The following is a 21,324-nucleotide window of genomic DNA, read 5'->3' on the forward strand; positions in this document are numbered from 1 at the left end:
TCTGATTTCTTCTCCGATACTTGCAGCTCTCGAGGGCTCTTGTTCGGCTTTAATTGTGCTCCGTAATGGCAGGTTGACTTGAGAGTCTTGCTAAGCATCTCTTGTGGAAAACTGAGCCGCATGACCGGCATTTGTTAACCTAATCTTGCTCCTAATCATTGCATTCATTTCATATTTGAGAATATTTAATATTTTAAAAAGTAAACATATTATAATATATTTACGTTTTTAAAAAAAAATTAAGATGTTATAAATATTTAAATTTTTATAGAATGTTTAAATTATTATATATATTTGAACTCCGTCGAAAATTTAAAATATTATAATATATATTTAAAGTCTATAAAATATTTAAGTAATATTTATATTTTTACTCTTAAAAATTTTAAAATATAAAAAAGTTTTAGTTAAACCCGTTAAAACATGTATTTTTATCAAACTATAAATTAAATTGGTTTTTTACAATTTTTTCACTTTGTAATCGTCCCAAAAAGCAAATGTGTGTAATTGCGAGATGTCTTTGCCTTTCTAAAATAGTTACGTGTAGGTTATATACGTGCAATAGTCCAAACTAAAACAAAATTAAAATCTGATATTTGGATTTAATACCTTTAAGCATACCGCTATCGCTTAAAAACTGTAAAACGATCATTGTATATCTGTTACCGTGCAAATGGTTAACGATGTCTAAACAACATAGTTATCTAAATATGTTTTAACATTTACCATGTAAGTAAACTAAATATACTACTTAACACTATTTTGTGTTGGATTAAAACATCTGAGAGATAGCGCAACCCAGACTATGATAAGAAATAATTGACAATGTGCATTCGTGCACAGGCTTGAACTGGAAAGAAATCCCAAAAAGCTCTCTTGTTTTGGACTTTGGAGGTTGTGGTGTTGGGATCACTTTCTTGTTACTGGATAAAGACGGTCTTGAAATGTTGTGTCACACAACTTGTGTGACTTGTATTTTTGTCATAGCCAAACTTGACCATCTGTTATTTTAAATCATCTATGTATACGGTTTTCCTTTTTGGCCCAGGGAGGGGATCAGATAGAGTTCCAAAAATTTGGTGAAGGAGTAAGCTTTTTTTTACATAAGTGTGATAGACTTTAGAAGCCGTTTTACTGCAACATTACAATTCCATAAATTTTCAGACCAAATATATGTCACTGACCTGACTTCATGCATATCCGTAAGATATATTGTTTACAGTAACAGAAAAAATGTCTCTACTCTCTGTACATAGTTCTAATTAAAGAGGCTATTAGTTCCAAATTCCAATAGTATTACAAGATTCTAAAAGTCTTCAGATTCTGGTTGTTATGTTCAAGTGAAAGACGATAAGTTGAGATTTTTTTGGAAAGAAGTTGAGTTTGTTTCATCGCTGACACTCTTGATCAGTCTTGAATGTTTAACTTAGCCATGGAACGTGGGAGAGTTTGCATTTAGATACAGCATATAAATCACCTCTTGCCTATGTTACTTGATGCCTGCTTTGACACTTTTGAATTGGTGACTAGTATTGTGTACAGCTGCAGTGCAGTAAAACTCCTCCTACTTGTATTCATATCGACCTAACTTAAGGTATTGTCTGTGTCTGTGATGATGTAGGTATGGTGGTAAATATTCTCTTTCTCCCCCGACTTGACATTCTTACAGCATCCGGCATTGACTTTTGTTGTCAACAGGGAGAGTAGACATTAATTTCTTTACATTTTACATCGTTGTTATATTATTGTCAAATTAATTCAAGCTATTATTAAATATAAGTCTATGTCGAATTAGTTGTGGTGAAGATATAATTAGTTAATTAGCTGTTCTACTTTTTAACCTGGGAGGGAGTAAGTTACATTAATGGTTCTTCTACTCTGTTTTGTTGATATTTTAAGAATGGCGGCTTCAGGAGAAAGTAGCATCCTTATGGTGCGTTTATTCATACAGTTTGACAAAGAAATATGGGAAAACAAGAGTGAAAAGAAAGAAGCTAAAAAGTACTCTTGGATGTTACGATCTCTCATCTGTATATTATTCAGTACGTATAAACCAACAAGTTCATCATATCCTAAATACATTTTAGATTAACCCCTAAAACAAATATCATAAAGAACAGATAGAGATTACAGTGCAGTGCAGAGAGAAATACAGATCAGAGAAATACAGAGAATACAAATCAGTAGTGAGAAGTGCATTTTAGGAATGAAAAGCTTGTAGATGTAACACCTACGTGTGAGAATTATGCATAGAGTGCATCAATGTCAATTTCATTGAAGAAATCAGAAGAGAAGAAAAGACTGTAGTCGTCGTCCAAATCGATCATCGGCATAGCTTGAGATTTAGTCTCATCAACCTCAGAATCAATTGGTAATATTTGATCAAAGTTGTCAGAATCAATCATGGGCAAAGCTTGAGATTGAGTCTCAGGAACCGCAGAATCAAATATTTGATCAAAGTCGAGCCCTTGGTTGCTGCATCCTTCACCCACGTAATCAATCATCGGCATAGCTTGAGATTGAGTCTCATGAACCTCAGAATCAGTTGATAATATCCCTTGGTTGCTGCATCCACCCACGTCGTCGTTTCCACGTAAAGTAAAAGAAGCATTGTTGTTGTTGTTCTCCTTCTCCACGACGACGTGTTGATGATCTCTTTGCAACTCCTTGAGATCTTGTAACATCCTCTTCATTGAGTCAATCGCGTCAGCCAGTTCCTCCGGATTCTCCGAATTGGCGAGACTCTCGTCTTCCCACCAAAACCCTAAATTTTCATCATCGACGTCATCCCGAGTCGGAGTCTGATCAGAGAGGAAAGCAGCGACAACGCTATCCACAGACGAGTGTCCAAACGTGTAGAAAGAGTTGTGTGAATTAGCAGAAACCGGAGTCGCTAAGATTGCAATCTGAGCGTCGGAGAGAAGACAAAGCTCCGACGCTTTGCTGAAAAGGCCCTTACGACGTTTCGAGAATGTAACAGCGCGTGGTTGTTTCCCCTCTATCTTCTTCTCTGTATCTATTTTCCTCTTCAAGCCCCCCATTGTTATTATTGATCGATGTTTTCGTTTCGAGAGATCAAATTACGAACCAGAGAGAGACGATCAATTTACAAACTGAGTTTAGGGTTTTCTCGTGTTTTTGGCTGTTGCGACTGTTGTGTTGAGAAACAATGTATACTGTAGTATATATAGAGACTTTACCCTCAACTCTCCTTTTTTTTTTTTTCCTTTTTTAACCCTAAAAATCACCTGAACTCCTTTTCCTTTTTTTTTTTTTTTGAACATTAAGCGTTTAATTAATTAATTAATTTCTTTTTTAACGGCAAATTAATTTTATTATATCATAAAATTGTTACATGATACATTATACATCCATCCAAATACAACTATTGAAGCAAATAAAGGAAATTGAACACAATTTCGATGAAGAAGTGGAAGTAACCCTGCTTTACAAACGAAAGCCTTACAGGCAACAGATGAAATCTGTAAAGTCCCCTCTTCATATACTCGTTAAGGGCTAACACCTTATAGATGAAACTCCCAGATGCTTTTTGCATCACTTTGATTAAACATAAACACTGATATGTTGCTTGAAGTGGATCTTGATCATGTTTTCTGGGATGCCATACACTTTGCTGCCGATTAGTTTCACACATCACCTTACTGTTGTTCCTACGTAGACTTGCCTTTCCGGGATCTCATATTCGCCGACCAAAACACCAATATAGTCTTTGAATCTTATGCTTTATTCCTTCTTCACAAGAATATTGAAAATATTGGTCATCATGGAGAGTTGACAAACTCTTCACGGAGATCACGGGCTTGACTTGAATAAATCCAGTAAAAGAATTCACATTTACTCGCCAAGCAATAATCGGCTCCACTATTGGAGAAATAAGCCAGAAACGATTTCGTTTCAGATCACCAAAGTAAAGGACTCTAATCGAAGTTGATTGCGTTTGATTAATTGTTGATGTCGTTGGAAACAAACTCAGTCTTGATTGACTCTGAATCTGATCAACCCAATTCGCTGGTACAGTCACCAACACAACCATCACCATGAGAAAGAGAAAACAAACTGCAATTAGCCATCGTAGAGCACATAGACCTATAATCAAATCAATCGATGTAACCATCTCTGGGAAAGGTGCTTCTGATTTCGGATCTGGCAACGGTTTTGAAAAAAATTGGTAACTGTTTGTCTCAGTTGGGAAAACGATCACAAACATCGCTGCCATCCTGAAGAAGAAATTTAATCGACAAATCTGATGTAATCTCATACTAGTTATCAGTAAATAAGAAGAAAAATAATGAAAAAACTGAACAGGAACCACCGGCAAACGCCGGCGGCCCGGAAAAAACAAGAAGAAAAAGTGGTTGTGTTTGTTCGCTGGACGCCTCGTAAGAGAAGAGAGAGAGAAGAGAGAGAGCTACTTCCATTAATTAATTAATTAATTGTTTCCTTTTGATGCTAAGCTTCTCAACGTTGGACTTTTGTTGTCACATAGAAAACTTGGTACCATCATGTGTAACCAAATCAAACATTTCTTCTTTCTTGCATATAAAGAAAAATCATTTAAAAGTTGAAGCATTTTTTTATATTGAATCCATGTAAGTAGCTTATAAAACTTACAAGTAAAGAATTTAAAACAATCAACTATGCTACTGACTTGGGCCAATGATGATCAGATCGGATCATATTAGAGAGTTAACCAGTTAAAATAATCTGATGTACGGAACATGGCCAAGATGCATTGATATGTACAAATAAGTATAGAGACATTGCAATGCAGGCACATGGCTAACCGGTCCAAATCCTTGTTCGAAACTGTAACATCACCAGAAGACCTGCTATTGAACCAGGATCTTGGTATGTAAAGCAACATGCTTATAATGTATTACTTCTTTTACTCTATGTTCTCTACAGTGAGTTGACGAGAGAAGGTAAAAGAAGTTTTGTTTACAAAACAAGTTCAATCTCTTGCAATTAAACAGAGGCTTTTACATTACAACAGGCAAGTTTTACAAACATATATAAAGAATCATATCTATAGATCGTTGGTTGGAAGTGAACCCATTAGAATAGTGGTTTCTTTGTCTTGTTTTGACTTTCCAAATAAACCTGAGAGGAATCGTAGAGGCAAGAGAGACGTAGAATCTGATTTCTTCTCCGATACTTGCAGCTCCCCAGGGCTCTTGTTCGGCTTTAATTGTGCTCCGCAATGGCAGGTTGAGAGTCTTGCTAGGCATCTCTTGTGGAAAACTGAACCGCACGACCGGCATTTGTTAACCTCATCTTTCTCCTAATCATTGCATTCAATATATGTTGGATTAAAACAACATCTGAGAGATAGCGCAATAGAGACAATGAACATGTAGAGGAAAGAAAGTCTAATGCCAGCAAGGCTATGAATTGGTGATCGAGCACCCAAAACTGAGACAATGAAGATGCGTTATATATTCATTGCAAGTGTAAAATGTAAATGCTCACCTGGAATGGAAATATTAAAGAGGATGTGTCGTCACAAGCTTGCCGGGCGTTACAGGGAACCCCCACATCGCAACAAACAAGGCACTGTTCTGTAATATGCTCCAGGATTTTCTTCCTAACGGTCTCCACGATTGCAGGAAGTGCTGCCATTTTTAAGGGTAATGTTAAAAACGCCAGAAAATAGATCAAAAGTTTAATATTAAACAAGTAGCAGCGTGGGATTGACTTGTAATTCAGTTGAGAAGATGTGTCAGCATGTGCAAAGCATGAGGGAAAATATGCATGTCTCAGCATGAGCGCAGACAAACATGAACATTAAATCTTGGTTCAAAAAAAAGAAATTCACCTGCAAATGGCCCTTTAGAAAGATCAACTAGATCTCTCAAAGAAAAAAAATCAGTGCTCTCAAGAAGGTATCTCCGAGAACTGAGTCCTTTGTTGAGTGTCTTGCGGAATGGGCAGCGTACATATGGAAGCATAATGGTTATTCTTTTCCGGACGCTCATAATATGGTTGAGTGCAGGGACCTTTGAAGACAGAAAAGGATTGACCGCACTGACACAAAGCATAGGCTGCAGAACAAGATTTGTCAGACAACCATATCCAGGCGCAGTAAAGGTATTGCAAAGGAATCTGTTCTACCTCAGCACTCAGTATCCAAAAATGACAATAAATCACACCAAATATAACTAGACCTAAATTTACCTGCTCATGTATGGAGTCCAGATATGATTTTGCCAATTGAGAAACTGGATAACGATTAAAATCCCAATGATGTAACACTGTTGCTGGCAGAACTGCCATGTCATTTGTATGGCAGGAAGAACAAAACAATTGACCAGTATATTCGCAAAGCCGAGGCTTACCCCATCCAAGAGCTTTCACAAAGTCCCGCACAAGAGTGGTTCCATCATCAAAGTATCTGTGGCATCCAGCGCAAATATAATGCTGCGCTTCTAGCAACTGTTTCACTGATTTGTGAGGTCGAACATCAACAATGAACGAGATGGTATTTCCATACGAAAAAGAACTGGTTGCGGTAGCAGTGATGCCAGCAGAGATGGTTGGAGATACTATAGAATCCGACCCAGAAGAATTAGCACATGCATCTTGAGGGGACAAAAACCTAAGTAACGCATTTGGAAGTGTTGGGAAAAACCGGGACTGGAGAACTGAATTTAAACAATCTTGAATAAGGACAGTCCTTTCAGCAACAGCGTTGGGGGAAGTTCCAAATATTTTTCTCGATTCTTTCTCCACGGAGGCCCAAGGTGTAGGAAGCGTCCAGCCTTGATCAGCAAATAAAGATGTCAACCGACGGTAGAGACTATAAAAATCACGATACCTTCTTTCAATTATCCACTTGTCTTTCCCACTCCAAACCTTTATCACATAAACTGTGTATTCCTTCACCCCAACCAATCTTTCACTCAGCGAGACATCACCTTTCTTTTGCTTTACCCCAACAACTTCAACCCTATCAATCCTAAATCGCTGGGAAACTGTTGGAGATGAATCATCTAGACCAGATGTTGTAGCAGTTTGCCCCCCATCCCTGTTAGGCAGAGAGAGCTGTAGTTGGAACATCTTGTCATTCTTAGAAAATCTTGCCCCAGATGATTCACCAGAGTCGAGCAGTATTTCTTCCATATCATGAACAAAATCATCATAAAAGTCGTTAAGTTCTGTGTTCTCCTTCTGCAAGATGAGAAATTCGAAACCATATAACTTCATTCAAAAATAAAAGAATCAAATCAAAAGGAGATAAAGTAGAATCCAAGAAGTTTACAGATTGCACTGTGGTAAGGAGAATAATAAATTGAAATGCACTATTTAACCAGAAACAGTGCATGGAAATCTAACAGACTTCGACATAACCCGAGGACACATATTACAATACAAGCAGAAGAAAATTAACGTAAATAATGTTTTTTATATGAAGCAGCTGACCTTAGGTTGTGTGCAAGTGACTTGTAAGACATTTGGTGCAGGACTCGAATCACTAGATGATGGCTTATCAGAGTTCCGAGATGCCAACAACGGTTCTGAGGTGCACTCTCCAAATGGATCTAACTGTTTTCCATTCTCAGACGATTCATGAAGTAGTTCATTGGCATCTAGGTCAACCGCACCTGAAGATTCTTCGTTTCCCAACTCAACTGGTGTAGTGTCTAGGAAGTCCTCGTCAGCGCTACAAGATTGAAGGTAATTCATGACGACAGGTGTATCTTCAGTTTGATTGTTGCTAAGCCAACTGTCACGAAGAGACCCATCTGTTACTAGTGATTGAGGAACCACCAAGGTTCTGTCTTTGGCACTCAGGTCTCCAAAACCTCTGGCAGTTATGCTGTCTTTTCCTACGTCATCTTGCTCCCTTTGGGTCGAAACAGTTAAATCTCTAGATCTTACTATATCTTCAATATTTTCACAAGAGTCACCTACATCTGGAGCATGTCTAGTGCTCGCAGTTACGTTTGTATGCTCTTCCCCTTTTCCTGCTTGAGCTACATCAGGAAGCTTTTGAAAAGCTACAGATAATGATTTTGTGGATGTCCCTTCATTTCCAGTACACGCTTTACCGTGCTTCTCAAACCCGCTGAACTCAAAAGGTGTGTCAACAAGTTCTGTGGCTTCAAGCTCAAACTCATCCCAATCATTTGTACCAAAGGCAGTGGAAGAATTGATGAGAAATGGATTATCGTTCTCATCTTTAGGCTCCTTTATATACTGTAAAGTCCCTGGAACATATTTACCGGAGTGATCACTAAGTGAGTCATCACCATCAGAACCTTCATCATCTATCGAAACTCCATCTTCTCTATTTATACCACTTGTATTGAATTGTGAATCTGATCTACACATAACCTCCTTGTCTTCCATTTCAGCTAACTGATTCATGGAATCTTTTTCAATTGTTGCTTCACTGTCCATCAACTCACCAGACATATCTTCACTATATCCAGTTTCCTGAGTCATATCGGTGTTCACCGTACCAGTGTTTAAACCGGGTGCAATCCTACTTCCACCATTACAAGACCCACCCTCATCAGAAAAGTGGATTCCTCGTGTGTTATCCAAAGAGGAGAGCTTTAAAAGACTTGGCCCCAAGCTAAAATTCTCAAACTCAGTGGCGGCATCCCCAGACAAAAAACCACCCCTGAAAGATCCAAAATCAGATTCCAACGAATCCTGAAACGGTCCTGTAGAGCTACACATACTGGGAGTTCCCAAAGCCGAATTGGCACTACAATACCGCTCAAACTCTGATTCACCGCAAGACGAGTAATGTAACGATGAACCTGGAGAAGCATCTCTACCACTTTCCTTCTCCAGTAGTAACCGATCAGAAAAATCTAGAGAATCAACAACAACAACTCTCGATGGTTCCTCCTCTCCATTGATCATTTCAAAAACCGAATCAAACCCGACAAATAGATAGAAACAATAAATTACATAAAAATCGACCGATTGATAAAAACAGAGACAGATTCTAACACCAATTTCTGCAGATCCAAAGCACGCCAAAATCCCCAATCGAAAGAAATTTGAAAATTGAAATTGAAATTGATCGACCCAAGCACTTGAGAAACTACGGAACTGAGATTTTAGGTGCACGATATAAGCTGTAGATTAGCTTCGTCTATGTGAATTGGAGCTTCTCTTCGTCTCCTTCGAATTGAATTTTCTCGGAGCCAAACAAGACGAAGCATGAAGCACATCGACGACAGCTACAGTTTTCTCTGAATTTTTCTTTTATTTTTTTTTGTAAATAATAATAAGAGAAATAATAATGTAAATATAATAATATTTTTCGTGAAAGATAATGTAAACATGTTATCTTTATTAATTACGAATTCAGCCCTCGTACTTCGTATCAATACATACTAAACCCCATTAATTTATTCAATATCACAAAGTAATCCCTAGATTGAATTCAGAGCAAATAGTACAAGAGAGAATGAGTTTCTTCTACTTAGACGCAAAAATGGCTTCTAAATCTTTGTAAAGTCCTTTAGGTCTGGATTTGTAATCTGTAGATGAGTCTTTAGAAGAGCTTCCACTTGTCTTTGTTCCCCAAATACTACTGCTCCAACCGCTTTTGCTACCCGAAGGATCACTAGGTACTTTACTGTTGCTCCTTTCTCTTGTGAAGCTAGCCTTTGCCATTTCCCTAATCTGTCTCAACCATGGCTTGTCCAAACTACCCGAGCTTCGGCTTCCTGAAGGATTTAAGTACCTGTTTTCTGGGGTTGAGAATGCAACGCCTCCGTTGCTACTGCTTCTTCCTTCTAGTTGAGCTGCAGGGATCTTGCTCTTCATCATTTTATGCGGTAGGATTAACGCGGCAAGTCCAATGATAAACATCTTGAGACCACTCAAGAAGGATCTGTTGATTTGGTCTAACCGTTTTGTCTGTTTGTACAATGAGTACCATTCGTTGCACATCTGCGCAGTGTACCCAATCAAGAACAATATGACCATGAATATACCGAGTTTCTTTCCGCTCGTCTCTGGAAGGTCTTTCATCAGTAGCATCAGACACGAGGCGAATACACCTACTTGACATGCTATCGAGATAATCTCTACGAGCTGTACCTTTTTCTTGATGAATGGCTTCTTCAGAACTAGGAAAAACAGCTGAAAGGAAGTGATGCTCAACAAGACCACTATGGGAGTTTTAGCAGTTTCGTTGTCCAAGTAAGCACCAGCAATAATCCCCATACAAACCCTCTTCACAGTTTCGAGAAATGTGTAGTAAATTCTAAGGATTCCGAACAGTTTCTGTATGCAAGGAGCTTCAGCATCTTCGTTTTCGTCATCTGATGCGATGATGCGATCATCTCGCTGCTTGAGTGGATTGCTTCCTGAGATCTGTGTGAGCATGTACTTTGGTGGACCTCTTAAATCTTCGAAAACTGGACCTAACCTAGTTAGATAGACAGAGTTCTCTGTTTTCCATGTCCATTGGCCTCTTTTACCAGGACCAAGGGTCACTCGGATGAGTTCTTGGTACCAGTGGAAAGTTTCGCCTTCTTGGTGAATTTCCTTATACTGTAACAGCTTTCCAAACGTTATCCCGACCGAGAGAAAGACAAACAGTGCTAGAAGTAGAACAGCTACCACGCAAAGCACAAGGATGCCAACAATGACACTGGCTTCTGCAGCTCCTTGATGCTTAAAATAGCCTGGAAAGAGGGAATTTAGCGAATGTGTTTAAAGAGAAATATCAAACTAAATATATACTTTCAAGGCTGTATTAACAATACCTTGTATGAGACTCCTTGCAGCTTTACAGATTGAGGGTAAAGCGAGAATGAGAAGAAACAGCTCGAATCTTGGGAAGACAAACGCACCAAAACTCCTCTTCTTCTCAGTGTGTGCTTTCTTGAACTTCAGTAACAGAGAGAGGAATATATGCAATAGTACCAAACTTCCCCCAATAATAGCTATCCAAAACATGATCCTGTAGAAATCTCTCCACCTACAAGAAGAAGAAAAATCAAACATATATAATGGCTTCTTCTTAAATTAATTTTAAGCAACTAATGCTGAAATGAGATCCTCACAAAATTCTCTATAGAAGGAAGTACAAACGAGGATTCTAGTGACTTACACTGTTGAATGTGGTAGACCAAGAACATGTTCTGCTTCCGGTTTAAGATTTGGAGTCTGTAAAGACTCATACAGTATTAAAACATGAACAAAAGCGTACTAAAAATAACAAAGAGGAAGCATTGAGGATTAGTTTCTTTTGACCTCAAAGAAGAATCTGTACTCCATTGCGGTGAGTGGCAAACCGAACACTGACTCAGCGTTGTTTGATGTCTGCAGATTAATCCTGTTGTTGTGAGTTTTAGAAATGAACGAATGTGAAACAAAGTAAGGACTTGATGCCACCATGATCTGTTCTTTGTGATTAGTTTCCCATGGGAGAGGAAAATAAGGGATTATCCACTGAATCCCTCTCACAAATTCGAAGTAATCAACAGGCAATGTCACCGGTAGCCATCTCGTGAGTGCAAATAACTGAATGTGACAGGCAGTTCTCTGCATTAAAGCCACAAAACACACAATACCATTGGATTAATTATATAATTTTCAGGGAAGTAAAGGCGATATATATATGTGTCGTTTATATATAAATGAGTAAAAAAATCATACGAAAAGGTTCCTCGTAGGGTCTGATATGAGGTATGGAGATGGCCTTGGAAATGCACCGAGAGAATAAAGGCTTGTGGTTGAAAGAGTGAGGAATCCCGCAATGAAAGATGTCACCACGAAAATATAAGTTGATACCCACGAAACCACAGAAGATAGCATAGGCACAGAATCTGCAGTGAAGTACAACATTTGAAAATCATTGGCAGAAGCAAATAACAGAAAGAACAAAGTACGCTTGATATCAGATATAAAGTGGTTATAACACTTACAATGTTTCACTTCCAGGATGTTAGATGCGAGATTTTTGTTTCCCGCGACATCCTGAGTAACATTTTCAGGAATCTTAACAGATATTGTACTAGTGTTGGCTTTAACATATACAATGTATATGCTTCCGCTCAGTTCCTCAAAGCTGGAAAATTTGTGGAACACAAAAGAAGCGAAATTATCACTTAGCATCAAAACTGCAATTTTTATGAGAAAAATAAAAGAAACACAAGATAACTAACCTCTCAAGATATCCCCCTGAGATTGATACAAATGAAGAGTTAAACCCAAACACAGGCTTCATGAATTTTATCCAGACAGGGACTGTGTGCTTTCTTGTCCTCATACCAGAAGTTGTGTTCAATAAAACATGAGGTCTCTCGGTATCTAAGATCACGCACATACATGTTTCATTTTAGGGAGACAATGAAAACAAGAAGCTAGAAAAACAAATGTATAACTTACGCACCATAAAGAAAAGTCAGTGGTGCAGTTGGAGATGCAGGTGTCCCATGTCTGCTTCTTATTGAATTCGAGTCAAGGGTCACCGTGACTATAGCACGCCGTGATGTATTTGTGACCTGAGAGAAAAAGAGTCTGAATGTTACATTAAAGGATTAACATGAAACGAAATAGAAGCACCAAATAACCTTGAGAGAAAGCAGCAGAAGCACAAACCATAAACGCAAAACGGCGATTCCCATTGGTTTTTCCATCAATAGGAAGCAAATCACCTTGGCTTGTGCTTAGTAGTCTGAGAATTTCAGCTGAAGAATTCAATACCGGTTCCGAGAAATACAAGTAAACATTCAGTTTGTCATTATCATTGGTTGCCTGCACCGTCCTAGTTTGGTTGTTTAGCTCAAGTAACTTCTCTGGGACATGAGCCCGTAGGTTGACAAAAACATCTCTTCTATCTAGATGCCAAGAAAATTCAAAATCAATCTTCCTTAAAGGTCTTTCAAACAAAACCAAACAGAGAAAAAAAAACGGTAAAGACACTCACCGAAATGGACAAAGAAACGCGAACCCAAAGCTCTTTGAAAATCGTTACCGGCTTTATCAGAACACACATTCTTATTCATCACCAACACAATCCTTCCGTATTGAGCATCAGGAGATAATCCCACAAGCAGTGAATATCTGAGAAACTGGTCAAGAACAGTGAATGAAGACGGTATAACTTGGCCAGCACCGTAGACAAGAAGCTGTTACATCATTTAAAACCGTGTCAAGAGTAGAGAACAAAAAGGTGAATGCCTCCAAATATTGAGATGAATGTAAATAAGGCTACGTACTCACGTCGCAGGCATTCACAGATGAACATCTAAAACCTCTGCCACCAACACATGGCTCGGTAAAAGTAATATTAACAGACACGTTTTGTGCACTTGTAAATGGCATTGATGCAGTCACAAAGGCTGTAGGGGATACCGTATCTGCATACACAGTAAAGAAAAAGGAGTCTAAAATCCGAAAAAATCCAAGCAATACAAGGTCCTGTTAATGGTTTTCGATACAAGGAACATAACAAAGATTCAGGAAGAGAACCAAAGAGGTGTAAGAATAGTTTCTTTTTTTACCAACAGTCCAGTGATAGGTATTGCAGCCAAATCCATGCATCCTATTTGCGCAGACCTCAAGTGTATGATCTCCATCTAACAACTTCGAGTAGGAAACTTTTCTTTGATGGCAATCAAAACTAAAATGGTCATCTAGCTGCAGTAAACACAATCTTTTTCCCATCAAACAGATGTGACTAGGCATGAAAGGAAAACTTCAAATAAGTTGACACAATTCTTGATTTCAAACTCAAAAATCTTTTCTCAGCCAACATATAGTAGAAATTTGGTTGATAATAATAAAAATTTATAATTGGTGAGTCTAATAAATCCAACCTTGCAACGGAATCTACAGCTTGAACAAGTTCTGTTTCCATCCTCAAAAGCTTGAAAGGAAAATTTGGCAGAGCTAAATCTGGAAGCAGCAGGAGGTGTTTTCAAGAATTTCACAGAGAGCTCTGAACCATAACAGTAATGAAACCTGAAACAAAAAGGGGAAGAGACAACCCAGAAAAGCAAAAGAAGCCATGCAGTTTTAAGCAGACCCATAACTCCAACAAAAAATGCAGCTGAGATCTTTGAAACTCCTTATGATACAATCATTAATACAGAGAATAAAATTTTAAAAGCAAATCACAGCCATAGAGACTTCACTTGGATTATTCTGGACAAAGTAGAAGAAGACATTGTAGAGATAATGAGTTGGTGAATAAGAAAAGAAAGAGAGAGAGAGGCAGAGGATTAAAACAAAGATGGGTAGTTGCTTCTGTGGTCGATGATGGCTGTGGAAGAGAGATAACGGATAGTGTATGCATGAGAGCGATGGGAGATACAGTGATTGGAAGACAGAGAGAGAAAAAAAAAAAACAAAGAGAGACTAATGCTAGAAACAGACAAACTCTTGAAGAATTTATTATTATTCCAGGACTGTCTGTATTATATACTACTACTTGTTTAACAAACTTCTAATTTGATCTTAAAAAGTTTCTTCAGCTAAGTCAATACAACACACAACTAACACAAGACAAATTCTAGAATTGTGTGTGTTTTTGTGTTGCTAAATGTTTTAGAAGAAACCAACAGGAAGCATTTACTTCCTCCTAATTTAACATTTAATACACATGGGATGGGACCATCGTTTTCAGATCAATGATGAGACTTTCAATGAAAAGATGGAGAGATCCTCCTGGGATCTTTATTACAAAACATAAAGAGAGAGACCAATCTGATTCTCAATCTGTAATATCACGCTTACCTCTCACAAATCCAATTCTGACCCTTTTTTGTTCCTCTGTGCCAATCTTCTCTTCGAACGAAGTACTCGAAGATATATACATCATGAGTAAGAACCATATGCACTCAAAAATGTTTCTCTCAAGAAGACAGACTCCATGATGCATATATTTCTTCAAGGACATCGTTCGAAAACTGTTGATACATTTGTTATCAGTGGCGGACCAGGAAAAAAATATTAGGCGGGTCAAAATATAACTAAATAAATAAATAATTTTTTTTTTGATAAATTTTTTTAATAATTTTAAAAACTAAAAACATCTTTGTTTTATTAAAAGAACCCAAAATTATGTTCAATATTTATAAGTGAAACAAACAAAAAGACTAAGAAACAAATGAGAAAAATATAGTTAAAACACACAAAGCAGTAGAAAAATGTAAAAACTTGAAAGATCCAAACACAAATTGAAAATTTTAAGTGGTCAAAACATAAATTTTGTAAATTAACAAAATCTAAAACTTAAAAGGCTATAATAAAAATTAAGAATTTTAGGGGGGTCAGCTGACCCTTTTAAGTATGAATGGGTCCGCCATTGTTTGTTATGTCGATTTTGTCAATTACCTCTCTAGCTACTCCATCCATATTGATAGGGTGTATTTGAAGCTGCCATATTGATAGAGCTTTGATTGAATTTCGCAACTCTCACTCCTTTTGCCTCGAAACAAACAAAAATTCCTAATTCCCCTAAGACCATGTGCATCGGTTAAGGACAATTTTTGGTCCTTCAAATATTTTATTCTTATTTTGATAGTTTTTTAAGATTGTTATGAGCATTGGTGTAGGACAAACTTTGGTCCCTCAAATAAATTAATCTTGATTTCATATATTAACACAACCGAATCAAGAATCAATACAAATTCAACAATGTGTTACTGCATTAGTAATAATGGAAACTGCAAGCTGCAAAGTCTCTAGCTTTCTCTTTTTCTCAGCATGCGAGTCTCCATTTGCAACACCAGTAGAGACAGGTACATCCACTTGCTTCTGTCCGGAATATAACACCTGCACTTACAATTCTGTAGTTGGACCTCTCGAGAAACCGTCGTAGCAGAGGGAAAAGAAACATTACACCCGCGAGCAGACTAGGCGACAGATAGAAAACAACAGCTATTATAAATAGTGAAAGTGAGTGCATGGCAGAAGAAAAGTCAGCAGGAAGAGATAAGAGTTCCTAGTTTTAAAAACCACACCATCTGAAACTAGATCGGAGTAACAGATTCCCGTACGAAAAAATAAATGTAGATAAGAAGAGAGAAGATGAGTAGTTATTATGTACCCCCGTCTATTTCTGTATTGAGTACAGCAACAGGCATGCAAAAGAAATCAGCATCAGCTCGCATTGGCCAACCTAACCGAAAACAATCAACTGACCTGCAATGTAGAAAAGCATATTTAATTAGTCATAAAAACCACTTATGAGGATCTTTACGATTGTGTGAAAGCAGCTAGATATATATATATTACCAAAAGTATTCACTTAAATCATCGTAGTTCCTCCACTGGGAGTGCTTAGACTTCCCTTTTTTGCTTCTTTGAGCCTCCTGTGAATGGTACAATAACGTAAATAAGCAAAAAAGAAAATGCTGAAAGCAAAAGAAAATGCTCGAAATTTGAAGCCATACCATCTGAATCACTTCATAAATTGGAGTCACAACTTTCCTCAAGAATGCATCTTCCTCACCTCCATAAGCTGGCTTCACATTTTCCCCAGTCATAGGACTAACATTCCCAGCCAGCATACCATAGAGTTCAAATGCCATCTGCAAAAGCACGAAATAGAGTAGGAAGGATAGATATATCACATTTAGGAACGCATAGCAAAAATGATCTGTGTATTATCAAGAGCAAGCATGTTATAACCATCACTGTATTCTAATAAAATTATAATGTCTAAATAATATCAATTGACATTTTCTCATCAGAAATACATCAACGAGCACAGATACACATGTTTCCCTTGCATTTCCTGCTGTATAGTTGGCAACCTACAAGCAGAGCATACATGAAAAAGATTCTCCACACCAGAATTTGCATAAATATTTAGCGACAAACAAGAAATTTATTTTCTGCTCTTGAAGAATACACAGTAACACAAGTTCCTGTCGCTACCAACTTAGAGAGATCATAAAGAGACGAATCAACCATAACCTGAAGATTCGCTGGACAAGATCCATCGTTCACCGCAAGGAAAGCAAATGCCCCTTTCCCTTGCTCTCTTCCGGTTTTAACCCACCCTCCGATTCGAACTTTTTGACTGGCGAGACTAGCTCCGCCGTCTGGTCGACCTAGAATCGATTTAATCAGAACACGGTCGATTTAATCGATTTAATCGATTTAATCGATTTAATCGATTTAATCGATTTAACCCATCTCTCCATCTCTGCAATCTGAAGTTTTCCCACAAGAGGAGCTTGATCAGTTTCAGAGACAAAATGCAAAGCCTGAGGATATCGAAAGTCTTCTCCCAATCACCACCTTCCACGTGTATAAGTAGACGGACGAAAAAACGTCGCGTTTGAAGAAGCGATTCTTCAGTATTTGGCTATTTTTTATTTATTTTTAAAAAACAATTGCCCAAGGACGACCCAAAACTACGGCGTTGCACATGCTCTAAAGGTCAAACGACGATTTTTTTTTTTTTACCATAAACGACGACCTCTTATTTAATATATAAAATAATGTTGAGAGACCATGAGTCTCTTTGCATTGGAGATGACCTTAAAACTCTTACGTTATGTCTAACCTTATTAAAAAAGTTTTGGTTTAAAATTAATTTGACATGTCCTGTATTTAAATAATTTTAATTTCATTTATAAAAGTATCAGTTATTGTTTAAAAAGTAGGGGGATTTTCAAAAATAACCCTTTTCTATGTCACTTTTCAAAAATATCATTTCATGGTGTCAAATTAATTTTAAACAAACCTAAATGTAAATTGGGTAACTGAATTGGGAACCCAAATGAAATTGCCTAAATGTAGTGTAAAAGAGGGCAAAAATAATTTAACATAGTGTAATTGTGTCAAAGATGGCAAAAATAAAAATGTTTAAAAAATGGGCATTTTTTAAAAGAGGTATACCAAAAAAGATATTTTTAACAAATTCTCTAAAAAGTATACATAGCTAAATGTTAAAATCTGGCTTTTTAAAAAGCATAGGTTAAAAATTTGGGTATCTCATGTAAAATTTTGGTTGAATTTATTTTCCAAAGAGATAAAACTATGTACAATCTTTTGTATCAATTTTTTTTAGAAAATATATAAAGTATGCAATGAAAAATTAAATAATAGTGATGACAAAGATCACACTAGATTACTGAACTTGGAATTTTTATTGAATTTGGAATAATATATAATTTTGTTTTTTTATAAATCACTAGATAAGGACCCGCTCGATGTGCGGGTTTTAAACTTTTGTAAATGAGATTAAATTTAACAAAAATAAATTAAAATTTGTTGTACATTATTTATATAAAATTTTTTTGCTATAATACACTGATTTATATCCATTTACAAATTTTTGGTTTCTGTTACTGTTAAAAATATATTGTATGTTACAAATATATTCTTTATCACTACCTAGGAAAAATATCTCTATAAACACATTACATCAACTATTATATGTCTATTTATTTTAGCTTTTGCGTAGTTTCTTTAATCACTAAAATTATTGATTCAAGAAACTTTTCGAATAAAGAACAAAAACGGTTTATGTTTTTTCAATCCATCTATCTATGTTTGTTGTAAGCTTGTATTTAATTAGCCTATTAAATTTAACCATTATGTTGATGATGTTCTACTCTTTATATTCCTTTGAGATTGAATGAATGGTAACAACTATGTTTGCATAAAAAAAGTCTATGACCAACCAATCAAGGTTGAAAAATTAGAAGAAAATTAATTTGACATAATTAAAGAAATAATAGAAAATTATAAGCACAGTAATATATGAATCTCAAATCAGAGATGAAAAAATAAATTAAATAAAACAATCTAAAAACACTACAATAAAATTTAAAATATAGTATTAGAAAAAGAAGACGCATATATTAATCTTACATTTTCGTTTGGCTCAACATATTAATCTCTTACCTATCCCAAACTGGAAAAAGGGAAAAAGTATTTGTTAAAAAAAATAAGAAAATTTTATTTTTCCATTAAAACTTTTTTACCAATAGAACAAAGTTTAAAGCAGTGTTTTTGAATAAATTATTTTGTTAGATAAAAAATGTGAGATGATTTATGTTTATGTAGAAGTGAGTATTTACATTTTTTTAGAATTAATAATTAATTGTACATTTTTCTTAATCTATTTTCTATTTTTTGAATTAATAACTTAAAATTAAAAATAAGTAAATAGTGTTATAATTTTGAATTTTATGAAATATATAATCTTCTTATCATTATTTTTTTTTTAAACTGATTAATTTTTGTAATTTTTTGATAATTATCTTTTCATTATTAATATTATTTAAACATTTTTTTGTTTTTCTGTCATTATCTTAAATTTATCCTATTATATACTCCCTCCGTTCTAGTTTAACTGTCGTTTAAGGTTTTTGCACACAAATTAAGGAAACTATTAAATTTTATGTTTTGCCCTTCATTAATATATATTATAAACTTTTCATTGGTTGAAACTTTAAAACAGCAGGGATAAAATTGAAATATTCATTAAACATCTGCATTGAAAATTTAAAATGACAACTAATATGAAACAAAAATTAAATCCTAGAACGACAACTAAATTAGAACGGAGGGAGTATTAACTTTTATACATGTCAAAATCTCAGATTAATAACTTGATACATGTCGAAATCTTGTTAATGGCTAACTTTCAAAACCCAACTTTATATAATAAGATGTGTTATTTAATTGTGTATTTCATAGATTCTTTTAAATTCTACTGTTATTTAATTTATTGGGTACTCTTTTAAAAATCTATTAAATGCTAGTGTTATTCAATATTAATTTTATTAAATGCTAGTGTTATCAATATTAATTTTGATGATAATGTTATTTTATTACAATCTAATAGAAAAGGGGGAGAGGATAGAATTTATGGTGTTGTTTAAATAGAATTTGTCAAATAATTTAAAGTTTAAGAATCTTTCATTTTTCTTAATATCTTTAAAAACTTTAAATTATTTCATTTTTATTCATTTTAAATCTTTTAAATTCAGTCATTGAATAGATACTTGTTTGCACTCCATCGATCGGTGTTGGAAAAAAAAATGATCAATATTTCGAATCTTCCAAGGGATTTGGTGGAAGAGAGTTTTTCTCGCGTTCCTTTGACATCTACGAGAGCAGTGCGATCTACTTGCAAAAGGTGGAACACTTTATCCAAAGATGAGGGTTTTACAAGAAAGTATCTTGTTCAAGCAGCAGCAACAGCAGCAAAGGAAGGGGAGTTCCTGGCGATCATGTTTATAAATCTTAGTCTTTATGTAATGAACGTCAATCTTCATGGAATCTACACCGACTCTTCTGATCCATTTGTAAAGCCTGTAGGTAAACTAATCAGCCTTAACGATTCAGATCAACTCCAATTCATTCAAATATGTCATTGTGAGGGTTTGGTGTTATGCACCACAAACGACTACACTAAGCTGGTTGTTTGGAACCCATATACGGGGCATAAAACTCGATGGATCTGCGTCGAACCCAACTCTGTTCATCTCTGGTGGAGAGGGTATTTTCATGCTCTCGGATACGACAATAGCAAATCGTGTCGCGCCTATAAAATCTTGAGATTTACTCATACGCCCGGAGAGAGCCCTGTGCACGAAATCTTCGAGTTCAAATCCAATTCATGGAAGGTTCTTGATGTTACTCCAGACTGGTGTATATTGAGTAACGGCTTGACTTTGAAGGGAAATACGTATTGGTTTGCTACAAATAATAAATTACGAGAACATGTCCCTAATTTCTTACTCTGTTTTGATTTTACTAAAGAGAGATTTGGACCGCGTTTGCATCTTCCTTTTCCCTCTATTTTCGACGATCATGTGAATTTATCTTCTCTTAGAGAAGAGCAGCTTGCCGTGTTATATCAAAGAACTGATAGATGTGAAATGGAGGTTTGGATTACCACTATGATCGAACCCGATGCTGTGTCCTGGAGCAAGTTCTTAGCTGTCGATATGTATCCACTCATTGGTGTTCGGTTTTATCCTTGTGGGGTCGTTTTTGATGAAGATAAAGATATATCACGACCCTGCGACATAGCTATAGCTTACATCATTGGAGAAAATGGTTACTTCAGAAAAGTGGATCTCGGAGAAATCACAACATACATAGTGGGTTTCCCTCTCGCATGCTCTTATGTCCCAAGCTCAGTGCAAATCGACCAACCTGCATAAGGGGACAATATTTTTTCATGAATTCTTTTTTAAACATGCTTAGTTTACTAATTTCTTTCCCTTATTTTTAATCTTTTTCTATGTAATAAACTCTTTTCTTTATAAGAAGCAATTCCTCTGCTTTCTTTATATATACCAAACACCTCCTTGAGGATAATGGACCGTTAGCTTGTGGTACAATATTGCA

General features: G+C 36.0%; 4 protein-coding genes and 1 pseudogene across 10 annotated transcripts; 1 reads left to right on the forward strand and 4 right to left on the reverse strand.

Moving 5' to 3' along the window:
* Positions 1 to 2,138: 2,138 nt before the first annotated feature.
* LOC147938697 (uncharacterized) lies at positions 2,139 to 3,128 on the reverse strand. Its single transcript, XM_087463779.1, has one exon. It carries the CDS (start codon positions 3,039 to 3,041, stop codon positions 2,244 to 2,246), a length of 798 nt encoding a protein of 265 aa, XP_087319905.1. The 5' UTR covers positions 3,042 to 3,128; the 3' UTR covers positions 2,139 to 2,243.
* Positions 3,129 to 4,866: 1,738 nt separating this feature from the next.
* On the reverse strand, positions 4,867 to 9,290 carry LOC104711296 (uncharacterized). The gene is made up of 5 exons (XM_087464053.1): positions 7,441 to 9,290; positions 6,196 to 7,188; positions 5,837 to 6,062; positions 5,491 to 5,633; positions 4,867 to 5,302 (listed from the first exon to the last, which is right to left on the reverse strand). Exons 1-5 carry the CDS (start codon positions 8,893 to 8,895, stop codon positions 5,048 to 5,050), a joined length of 3,072 nt encoding a protein of 1,023 aa, XP_087320179.1. The 5' UTR covers positions 8,896 to 9,290; the 3' UTR covers positions 4,867 to 5,047.
* A 21-nt stretch (positions 9,291 to 9,311) lies between these two features.
* On the reverse strand, positions 9,312 to 14,897 carry LOC147938698 (uncharacterized). 5 transcript variants are annotated; one of them, XR_015565366.1, is made up of 14 exons: positions 13,818 to 14,459; positions 13,503 to 13,638; positions 13,222 to 13,358; positions 12,926 to 13,127; positions 12,598 to 12,836; positions 12,389 to 12,500; positions 12,162 to 12,306; positions 11,922 to 12,064; positions 11,653 to 11,822; positions 11,389 to 11,538; positions 11,248 to 11,329; positions 11,105 to 11,160; positions 10,758 to 10,972; positions 9,312 to 10,676 (listed from the first exon to the last, which is right to left on the reverse strand). XR_015565366.1 is itself a non-coding variant. In XM_087464052.1 (14 exons), the coding sequence occupies exons 4-14, from the start codon at positions 13,002 to 13,004 to the stop codon at positions 9,460 to 9,462; spliced, it is 2,595 nt and encodes an 864-aa protein (XP_087320178.1). In that variant the 5' UTR covers positions 13,005 to 13,127; positions 13,218 to 13,358; positions 13,503 to 13,638; positions 13,818 to 14,540; the 3' UTR covers positions 9,312 to 9,459. The 5 variants fall into 5 exon arrangements, 4 of the variants coding, with proteins under 4 accessions (XP_087320178.1, XP_087320176.1, XP_087320175.1 ...); XM_087464052.1 differs by having other exon boundaries at positions 11,248 to 11,316; positions 13,218 to 13,358; positions 13,818 to 14,540; XM_087464050.1 differs by having other exon boundaries at positions 11,248 to 11,316; positions 13,818 to 14,267.
* Positions 14,898 to 15,554: 657 nt separating this feature from the next.
* LOC104711298 (callose synthase 3-like) lies at positions 15,555 to 17,243 on the reverse strand. Of its 2 annotated transcripts, none has more exons than XM_087467493.1 (5): positions 16,924 to 17,243; positions 16,398 to 16,760; positions 16,240 to 16,316; positions 16,052 to 16,146; positions 15,555 to 15,857 (listed from the first exon to the last, which is right to left on the reverse strand). In XM_087467493.1, the coding sequence occupies exons 2-5, from the start codon at positions 16,533 to 16,535 to the stop codon at positions 15,841 to 15,843; spliced, it is 327 nt and encodes a 108-aa protein (XP_087323619.1). In that variant the 5' UTR covers positions 16,536 to 16,760; positions 16,924 to 17,243; the 3' UTR covers positions 15,555 to 15,840. The 2 variants fall into 2 exon arrangements, with proteins under 2 accessions (XP_087323619.1, XP_087323618.1); XM_087467492.1 differs by having other exon boundaries at positions 16,398 to 16,535; positions 16,924 to 17,198.
* A 2,673-nt stretch (positions 17,244 to 19,916) lies between these two features.
* Positions 19,917 to 21,324, forward strand: LOC104715394 (putative F-box protein At3g17620 pseudogene; annotated as a pseudogene). Its single transcript, XR_015567241.1, has one exon. The product of XR_015567241.1 is annotated as a putative F-box protein At3g17620 pseudogene (transcript).

This window comes from Camelina sativa, chromosome 9 (assembly GCF_030686135.1).
Source record: "Camelina sativa cultivar CO46 ecotype springtype chromosome 9, ASM3068613v1".
NCBI lineage: Eukaryota > Viridiplantae > Streptophyta > Magnoliopsida > Brassicales > Brassicaceae > Camelina > Camelina sativa.